Raw genomic sequence first — 10,708 nt, forward strand, 5'->3', positions numbered from 1 at the left:
ATTTTAAGATTTTAGGAAGTGACTATTCAACACATCTATTGTGAAGGCAACCAGGTGGTAGATGCACTAGCATCTTTGGGACAATAGACAGTTGGGTTGAGGAACTAGTTCAATGTTAACAAGCTGCTAGCTTATATATAGTCTCTTGTGGAAAATGATTTAAATTAAAGCCTCATGACTTTGTTATATCAATATTATAAACAGGACCCTTTTATGAGTCATTATTTTCATGACCACCTTTTGGGTGGGCGAGTGCTATTTTTCAAATGACTTGGAAAAGGGTAAAATTATCATGATTAGGCTTCGAAGTTGTCACCTTTTTTCATATTCTGAAAGATGGGATGACATTTTGGCTAAGATATGGAGAGATTATGTTAGAGCTAAAAGGATGAACCTTATAAATAATGATGGTGCATGTATCCGTGGCGGTAGCATTTGCAGCTGGCATTCGAATTCAAGTATTTATGGAATTTATTCTTCTTGGTGGAGTGTGCCTTGGGATTGTGTAAAATGAAATGGTTATCAAGGAATTACTCATGTTATCTTTGGTTGTTTAAACTTCTTCGGCACCAAAAAAAATTGCACTAATTCTTTTATTTCATTTTTAGTCTTTTGCTAGTAAAGGTGGGGCTATGTCAAATTCATCCAAAGGGTTGATGTAGATCTAGGTGGGAATAAAGATATGGGTGGTAATCGTGTCCACAATGACTCGAATAAAATATAAGATTATAATGAAGCAACCTGGATTTACCTGAGAGAGGGTGTCCTAGTTCCCTACATGTAATGTATCAAGGGATATGATTAATTTGTATCCATGCAGTTTGTCAATTCCTAGAATAATAGACGGGTGATTATCAATGGGATCTCTTTTGAAATTAATGAAGAGGTCATTTCTAAGGGAGGTGGGCTCTGCTTGGATGGCAAAAATGGAGGAAGCAAATGAGGGTTTCTAACAAACCCAACCTTAACCAATTTTTTTGTACCAACAAAAGTTTGAGCCGTGATTATGTGAGTTTAGTGAGAGTGTCTTTTTCAGATCCCTAGAAAGAGGTATGTTATGCCACCATATGTTATATCACTCTAGAATGTAGATTTTAGACTTTCCACTACTACCACTTCCCTATTTTGAATGACTTTAGAAATTAGGACCTCATTTCCTTCCCTTACCTTATTTTGCACTCCAGGGAGGAAAATATCCTTAAAGTTAGCAAGAAGATGAAGGAAGGAAAGTCCTATACCATCCTTTATTAGGATTTTGTGTGCAGATTGTATAATTTCCATAAAGCTCTTTGTCCCCCCAGCCTATTGATGTCCAAGTCATGTTTCCTAGCCCTGTTATTTCCACTTTGACTTCCCAAGGTTCTGTAGAGATTGTCTCCACAGTTGAAACTAAATGCCCTAAGTCCACCATGTCCCATTTAATCAAGTAGATCAAAATGGAGAGGGACATCTAGATTGTGGAATCAATTTTTGAAATGGAGATTAGGAGGAGGTCTCTTAGAACTAAGAAGAATCTTGCATTTGATAATTCCAAGGCTAAACAAGATTGTCATGTAAGCTCAGATTCGGCAGGTAGTGGCAAGACTAGGCCTCCTCAGAAAAGGCAGAAAAGGAAGGTTGAGAGGAAAAAATTTATCGAAGATGAGGAGGGTGACACAATCAATGAGGAACAACAGATGATGGGAGAGAGCTCTATGAACAATCAATTGAGCACCATGTCATTCCATGTTTTGAATACCCTCAAGAATGAGGTTGATACCCCTATGAAGACCAATGTTGAGGAGGACAAGGATGTTATCACCTCCCCTACTCGCCAACATGATATGGGCTAGTTGAAGATGGGTATTGAGCCCCAAGTGGCCCCCAATGGTGACTCTTAGAGCCAAAAGGGGATCTCACTACCTTGGAGAAGATTATCAAGAAAATCTATGAGAGACATGATATTTTGTAATAGAGGTTCAATGAGGTTACCAGATTTTTAGTTATTAAAGTTATGCACATAGCGGCTTCTACCCTTCACCTACTTCATGTTGAGAAGGAAGGACTTGCTGCTACGACGGGGGTGGATGCTACTAGTTCACTGTACAGATTTCTAGCAAATGACTGGCTCCAAGTGTTGTTGGACAAACCGAAGGAGAAGGGGAAGGAAAAAAAGAGCTAGCTCTCTATTTTTTAGTTTCTATTTTTATGTTTTTAGTTTATGCACTCGACCCAGGAGGGCTATGTTTATGATGCTTTGGATGTTACATCTGTACTAGGACTTTGTATATATTTATTATTATGGCTACTGTTAGTATTAGGCATAGATTATGGGATACTCTGGTTTGGGGTTTTTTTATATTAAGAAAGGGGGTAGGTTACAAATGTGTTGATTCTGACTTTCAACTATTTTACAGCATTTTGTTCTTTGGGTCAACCCCCATTTTTGGCTGCTTTTTAATATCAAAAACTTCATCCAAATTTTCACAAACTCTCAATTATTACCAATAGATATTTTTATCCAATATATCAAATTATTCTCTAGTTTAACTAGAAATTTTTATAATGTTGGGTATTTTAATTTGTTAGCACTATAGAATGACTATTTTCATTAATAATCACAAAATAAATGTGAGCCAAAACTTCATTTCTTTTTCAATGTGTATTAATCTCTTATATATTCATTTATTTAAAGTGCTAGAAAAATGAACTTACAAATATAATTGCATTCTATATTATATTGTTGATTGAAAAATAGAAATATATATATATATATATATATATATATATATATATTATTAATTAAAAATATAAAAAAATTCAATGTGCAAAAGGTTCACTAGAAATCAAATCTATTTGTAATACTTTCAATAAAACATACAAAATTATACTCTAGATGACTTTATCTTTTAATTCTCAAAACTCTTCACGAAAAATAATCATATAAATTTAATTTATACTTCCATTACCAACAAATCAAAATTTATTTAAGAGCCCCTCTTTAAGAAATCTATATTTCAAAGATCTCCAATCTAGTCATTCCTTAAACAAGCATATTGATTGGATGTGGTAATAAATTTTTAATTTTTAAAGGTAGTGGGTTCTACGATCTACATCGCCCACCATGTGAAATGATAATGAAAACATAAAATAAATGGTGAAACGGACACCACCATACAGCTGCTTTGTGATTATTGACAAATACTTTATATATAAATGTTATATTATTTATTTATTTTTTGTGTGGCCTATAACCGTCAACGTACCATTCTACTCAAATTAGGGACTTTTCTTGACAAATCATACCTTCTCTTAGTTGTATTCTTATGGAGTATAGACCAAAATAGCTAAACATGCTTGCAAATTACGTTATTTTTGGATTAAATTTTGAAGTGTCAAATTTCATTTAAAACACTTCCCTTTTCCTTCAATAAGACTTTGGACCATACCACACTCACAAGGAAAGTAAGAGCAAAATCTTTGAGTACTGGTTAGGATAGAAAAATGTAGAATATAACATATTATAAAACAATCATGCAATTTCTTGGTAGAGTTTCTAAAGTGGAATTTATGGAGTACGGAGATTTTAAATATTAGATATGTTGAAAGTTAAATGTATTCAAGTAAGTATTATTTAGATCGGAAAAATGTAGAATATAACATATTATAAAACAATTATACAATTTCTTGGTAGAGTTTCTAAAGTGAAATGTATGGAGTGTGGAAATTTTAAATATTAGATATGTTGAAAGTTAAATGTATTCAAAATAAAATAGAAGAAAAGTCAAATGTATAATTGTAAATAAATTTTAAATATTAGATATGTTAAAAGTTAAATGTATTCAAAATAAAATAGAAGAAAAGTCAAATATATAATTGTAAATAAATTTTAATTTTAATTTTATTTGATTTGTTTGTTAAAGAGAAAGTGGTCTATTTATTGGATTCTTGCAAGTTGTAATGATATGTGACTTATATTTAAATAAAATATTGAATAAGATATAAATTTCAAGTCAACTAATCAATTATTCTTTAATATTAATTTAAATAAATATAAAATATCATTGACTATTTTACTATTGATCTATTTAATATTTTAATACATTTTTAAGAATTAATTATTTGCCTATGTTAAAAGATCTATATATAATTATAATTATAATCCTTCAAAGCTAGTTTTAGAGACGTAGTTGAAGAAGTAAGGTGAAGTTTTCCTAGCTCCCATCTCATATAGATAAAGGATAGTAAATATCTAGACGACGACTTTGTTAAGCCTTCATTCATAGATCTTACCAAATATTGACTCATTCCTTAGCATGATGGTAGCACAAGAAGTCTCTAGTACCACAAGGTTAGAAAACATAGATGATGAGGGCAAGTTGGATTCCACTAGATTTAGCCCTATATAGATAAGGGGTGAAAGGGGTGAGAAATAGATACAGATGTCCATGTTAAGACTTTGCTTTTTAGATTCGTAGATGTCATCATCTATTGACTCCTTCCTTTTCGCGTGTGGACTAAACCTTTTAATATGAGTGATGATGTTAGCGCAACACACCCTCTAATACTAATATGTATTAGGAAAGATTAGACCTCATAACTTTTCAATATGAATGATGATATTGTATTGAAAAAAATTGAACCCCATAACCTTATGCCTACCACACAAAAAAATCCTCTCCCAAAACACCCTTAATTCTGACACATTTAAAACAGAAATAAAAAAATGCAAAAGATACAAAGTTTACCAAGTCCATGATTGTGATGGTTGCTACTTCCACGAAGAAGTGAGGACACAAAGACAGAGACAAAGCAAGACGTTCTCTCCACCGAATGAAAGCTCGAAGAAACTTCTTCTGATTTGATTCCAAGACTATTCTCCTTCCGAGTGAGTGTGGAATCATTTCTGAGCTCCTTCACAGTTCCTTCTCTGACATGGGACGAGAAACTGTTTATATATGAAATGTAATTGAGATTCATGGAAAGAGATAGTTGAGAATGGAGGACATGGAGTTAATGTGCGAGCAACGAGTAGAATTAAGAGTAGAAGATTATGAGCTCAAAAATTTGCCTGGGTTTCGCTTCCACCCAACAGAGGAAGAATTGGTGGGATTCTATCTTCGCCACAAAGTGGAGAAAAAGCTTCTTAAATTCAGTCCAATCCAAGAGCTTGATCTCTATGCTTTTGAACCATGGGACCTCCCTGGTAACAACAAAATAATTCCTCTTAGATTTTTGTGTTTCATATATATCTGTTATGTTGTCTTTGTTTATGCAGTAACTGAGATCTGTGATGATAAAATATAACGTGTTGGTGTGTTGAAAACAGGGTTGGATGTTAATGGAGGAGAAAGAGAGTGGTTCTTCTTTGTTAAACCTCGCGGACACACAGATGGAAGACCCAACAGAATTACTAACGAAGGCTTCTGGAAAGCCACAGGAACAGATAGGCCAGTCTATGTTCATTCTACTTCAACGCCCATTGGGCTTAGGAAAACTCTGGTTTTTTATAGAGGGAGGGCTCTCAGAGGCCATAAGACTGAGTGGATAATGAATGAATACAGACTTCATCCAGTAAGTGCTTTGTTTTTTTTTTTTTTTTTTGGTAATAATCATAATTTAGTTTAAACAATACATTCTAAGTTTTGATTTGTTTATGTGTATAAATTCTAATTCGATTTAAACAGTAAGTTTAAAGCTCGGTTACTTATTTTCATTCGAAGTTGCACAAATAGGTAGGTCTTATTGAAGACACTCATTTAATTAGATGAGCCACCTAAACAAATCAATGCTTACAGTAGATTCTTTAAATGTCAAGCTGATTGAATAATAAATGAGTACAGACTTTGTCCAGTAAGTACGGTCTTATCAGAATTCTTAATATAATTTTAGATGAGGCATCTAAACAAATCAACGCTTAGAATGTGTTGTTCAATCTAGATTTAGAATGTGTTGTTTAAGACTAACCCTTAGTCATACTGAATAAACTCTATTATTTTTCTTACTGCTCAATTCATCTCCACAGTTTGAACTTGTTTATGTAGCTGATGAATGGGTCTTATAAGAATCACTACTATAGTGTTGGATAGGCCATCTAAACAAATTGATACTAAAAGTATGTTGTTTATTGAATCAATTCAACTTACTTATCTTACTGAAATTGACAGGATGAGAGTGAGAAAGGAGACATAAGATTGTGTCGAGTCTACAGGAAGGCAAATTCTCTCAAGTCATATGACCGTCGTCCCTTGGTCCAACATTTTGATAAGAAAGATGAGAGTAGTATTAGCAATTTGAATCATGATGTTCAGAGATCAAGCAATGCTCCTGCAAAGGGGCAATTTCAAGCCTCTTTAGGGCATTCATTTCTAGAGTATGAGGATGGGAAGAGCACGGTCAAAAGTGCATGGAAACCAAAACTGCAATATGAAGTGTATGAGACTGAAATTGAGGATTTAACCAACCTCAACGCCCTTGAATCATGGTGGTGTTCGGATGCTAGCAAGTCAAATTCTTTGGACACCATTTGTACAAATGTAGTGGCGGCTAACTCAACAAACATGTAAATGTTTGCAACCCCTCAGTTCCTCTTTTTGGGAGCTTAGATTCTGTGATTTGAACTATAAACCTGCAACTTGTAAACTGCAGTTTTTACTATTATTTTGATGTGGGCATCAGTAGTTTTCACTACCTATCATTTTGTTTTCACTGCTCACCTTAACCTCTTTCATTGCTATCACTTGAGGTATAATCTACTCCACAAACCTTATGAGATGTAAATATAGGACGTGGCTTAAGTTCCAGCAAAACATATTGTTGACCAAAATTTTAAAAATGAAAAATCGTCATGGATTTTCTTGAAATTTTCATCATTTGATCTTTATGATCTGTATAGTTTGTACTCGAAACTATATAGTTTGTAGTCGAAAACAGCAAAAAAAAAAATTTAAATCATTGTGTTATCATGAATGTGGAAAAAAAAAAAATTGACTTTTTTTTGTCTTTAGTGTGTTTTGTTGGAGATTAGTCATGGCCCTAAAAATAAGGACTGACAACAATGTTTTTAATTATGTGAGGATTAAATAGACAATTACTGATATATAAAATTGATGGTTTGGTAAAGAGTTAATAGAGTATTAGGACATGTAAGAATGTTCTTACAATTCTAGTCATTGTTGTTAATAAAAATGGTTTGAGATTTAGAAGGGTATTGTTTTCTATATTTAGATAGGAAGATTCAAGTTATGATAATTTGAATAATTGTTCATATTCTTCATATATTTTGTAAAAAGATTAATACTGTGTATTAAAATTAAATGTTTCATTTTTCACGAGTAATAGAAGACTATTTTTTAGGCCATCTATTCATTAGTAGATTTTAATTGATGAGGAAAAATATGAAATTATGACAACAAAAGTTATTCAATGTGTATGTGAAATTATTAACAAAAGATTTAAGTGGAGAAGTTGTTTTAAGTAAAAGTCTCACCACAAAATAAGAATTAGCATTAATTTGTTAGAATTAATAATCTTTCTTTGGTTGTATTTATTTATTTATTGGGATAAACCAAGGTATCCCTTATGTATTATTTATTTGTCCTCTAGTTCACATGTAAAGGACATGTCATTCTTGTCCTATTGTCCACTTGTGAGGACAACTCTTTTTTGTATTTCCTTTAATAAGGAAAATAGATATTCCTCCTTAAGAGGAACTTGACACTTTGCACACACCTTTTATGAATGTGGCATTCATAGAAATGGGAGTTATACATGCAAAAACATGCAACTCCTTTCTCATCTCTTTAAAAGAGGTGCTTCTCTCTCTCATTTTCATCTAGACTCCATTATTCACATCAAATTTTTGATGCTATTGTAAATGAGCTATTTTGTTGCATTTTTTCTCTCTCTTTTTCTCATTCTTAGGCTTTTGCCTCATTCATAATACTCACAAGGGGTTTTCTTTGCTTTCCCCTTATCAAATCTTTGTCTCTTGTGTTGCTTATCTTTGGTATTGCTCCATTGATCTTGTATCATTTGTATGGTAAAATTCTTCTTGCTCTCTTGGATTAAATCTATTATTTCATACTATTTCATTTCATTATATTTTATCATTTCAATCACTTTTTCTAACATGGTATCAGAGCTTTCTAATCCTTGTTTTGAGCTTTTGTGAAGGTTACCATATTGGAGAACTTTGTTGAGAGGAGAAGTAAAGAAAAAAAAAATTCATTTCTATTTTTTTTGCAGGTTTTTTATTCAAGCTTCAAGTTTTTTTTAACCCTCTTTGGAAGGTTTACCGCCAAAGAGTTCTTCATTTTTTTATTTTTTCTAACCTCCTTTGGAAGGCTTGCCGCCAAAGGATTCTTTATTTTTAATTTTTTTTATTGTATCTAACCCTATTTCTGTTGCAGGTTTTTTAAGTTTTTTGAAATTCAAGTTTTTTTTTTTGTTTTTGTTTTAGAAAGGAAAGTACAGCAGTTTGTATTTTTTATGATATCTCTCAATCCGTGATCTGGGTTTGGTTGAAATTTTAACAGCATTTAAAAAACATAAAAATGAAAAAACTCTTTAAATTTCATTTGTATCAGAATAGTATTGCAAAATTTATTGTACTATATGTGTAGTATTATTTGATTTTCAAGTTTTAAGACAGCAGTTCGTGTTTTTATGATATCTCTTAATCCGTGATCTGAGTTTGGTTGAAATTTGAACAGCATTTAAAAGACATAAAAATGAAAAAAACCCTTTAAATTTTATTGAAAATAGAGTAAAATAAAAAAATTCATCGCTCTCTGTGTGTAACACATTTTTCCAGTTTTTCAAATTTTTATTTTTCCTGTTTCTTCAATCTGACCAGTGGTTTTGCAGGGAACATTTTAATTTTTAATTTTGACTCTCTAAATCTCTTAATAATTATTTAACATTGTTGTGGCTAATAAGTCTCACTTTTTTATTTCAAATCTATTATTTAAATTTTAAACGTAATTTTTAAATCATGTCGACTTTAATTCCAGAAATCAAGTTAAATAACTCAAACTATCATGCTTGGAAAACTCATCTTTCATTTATATTTTGTTTTAAGCATATTTTAGATGTTGCTACTGACCCTTCTGTAGTTCTTGGTGCCTCAGCTACACAAGATGAACAAAATGCATGGAATACTAAAAATGAAGAAGCCCTTGGCCTCATTGGTATATCTCTTAGCCCAGATTTATATGTTCTAATTTTTCATTGCACTAATGCCCATGAAGCTTGGGATATTTTAAAGCAAACGTATGACAGGCCATCTGAATCACGCAAGATTCAATTGCAAGACAATTTGGAAGACTTAAGGTATATTGATTTCAAATCCATGGATGAATTTTTACTTAAATTTGATTATATTAAAAGTCAACTAATTGGATTAGGTGTTACTCTCACTTATATTAGATTAATTACAATTATTTTAAAAAAATGTCTTCCTAGACAATTTCAACAATTTATTACTAATGTTCATTCTCAACTTGCTATTCCTACTTTGTCTACTCAATTAACTTATAGTATTTTTCAAAATTTGTTACGTCAAGAAGAAGCTAAGTTGTTACAATTTGGTACTCTTAGATCTAATGAACATGCTTTTGTGTCTAAAAGTCAAAATCAGAATTTTAAATTTTTTAATAATGATTCTCCCAATACTTATAATAATAATAATCACAATAATCATCCAAACACTCATCGTAATAATACTCATCAATCTAATAAAAAACTCCACCGTACTTATTGTGGGAAAGATGGTCATGTAACTAATAATTGTTTTAAAAAATAAAAAGATAAGCAACCTATCAATAACAATAATCAAAACTCTCATCCATCTCGTCATGCTTTTACTGTTAGTTACAATGTTCCTAAAAATTCAGAATGGATTATTGATACTGGTGCATCTCAACATGTTACTTTTCATAAAGAAGTGTTTGATTATTTAAAACCCGATCCTTCTAATATTTCAATTCAATTAGCTGATAATCATAGTTGCAAAGTTGAAGGATTTGGTAATGTTAGTATTCCAAATGAAAAATTACATGATGTCCTTTATGTTCCTGAATTGAAATACAAACTTTTTTTTGTTATAAAATTATGTCAAAATTACAAAGTTGAGTTTCATAGGGACATGTGCTCTGTTATTGATCCTAACACTAATGAAGTTGTTGCTAATGCTAAGTTAGGCCATGATAACTTATTTAAATTTCCTGGGTTCACCTCTTCTAGACACTCTTTGCACAAAGATATTACTTTTAATATGGAGCATGAAAGGCTTGCTCATTTGAAAAATGAGCATATCTCATCTAATACGGTTGAAAATTTACCTCTTATTGCTTCATCTAAGATGGCATGTACAAAGTGCATGAGTGAAAACATGCAAAATACCAAAGGTTATCAAGTTTATAATCCTATTACTAACAAAGTGCACATAGCACGAAATGTTTGTCTTGCAGGAAATAGTGTGCATGATTCTTCTAATGCTCAAAATGAACAAGTTCATAGAAGCAGAATTGTGTTAGTGGAGGACCAACCTCCTTCTCTAAACCCTACTCCTCATATATCTACCTTTATTCCTCCTATTCTTTCTTACAATGGTAATGGTAATGATGCATTTATAGATCATGGTAATAATGCTAATATTGATAATGGTAATAATGCTAATGTTGAAACAAATGATGCATTCATACATCATGACTCTTCCTCTAGTGAT

The 10,708-nt window shown here is 31.8% G+C and overlaps 1 protein-coding gene across 1 annotated transcript; it reads left to right on the top strand.

Moving 5' to 3' along the window:
- The first annotated feature begins 4,875 nt into the window (after positions 1-4,875).
- LOC149555073 (NAC domain-containing protein 6-like) lies at positions 4,876-6,842 on the top strand. The gene is made up of 3 exons (XM_089833581.1): positions 4,876-5,185; positions 5,309-5,553; positions 6,147-6,842. The coding sequence occupies exons 1-3, from the start codon at positions 4,978-4,980 to the stop codon at positions 6,543-6,545; spliced, it is 852 nt and encodes a 283-aa protein (XP_089689707.1). The 5' UTR covers positions 4,876-4,977; the 3' UTR covers positions 6,546-6,842.
- Positions 6,843-10,708: the final 3,866 nt, after the last annotated feature.

This window comes from Cupressus sempervirens, chromosome 5 (genome assembly GCF_028749045.1).
Source record: "Cupressus sempervirens isolate cs-2001-9-10 chromosome 5, ASM2874904v1, whole genome shotgun sequence".
NCBI classification, from domain to species: Eukaryota; Viridiplantae; Streptophyta; class Pinopsida; order Cupressales; family Cupressaceae; genus Cupressus; species Cupressus sempervirens.

Bases quoted from the DNA above. Each gene is read 5' to 3' on its own strand.
- LOC149555073 (XM_089833581.1), top strand. From the start codon at position 4,978: ATGGAGGACATGGAGTTAATGTGCGAGCAACGAGTAGAATTAAGAGTA. The intron at 5,186-5,308 runs GTAACAACAAAA...TGTTGAAAACAG, and splicing joins TGAACCATGGGACCTCCCTG to GGTTGGATGTTAATGGAGGA. The intron at 5,554-6,146 runs GTAAGTGCTTTG...TGAAATTGACAG, and splicing joins ATGAATACAGACTTCATCCA to GATGAGAGTGAGAAAGGAGA.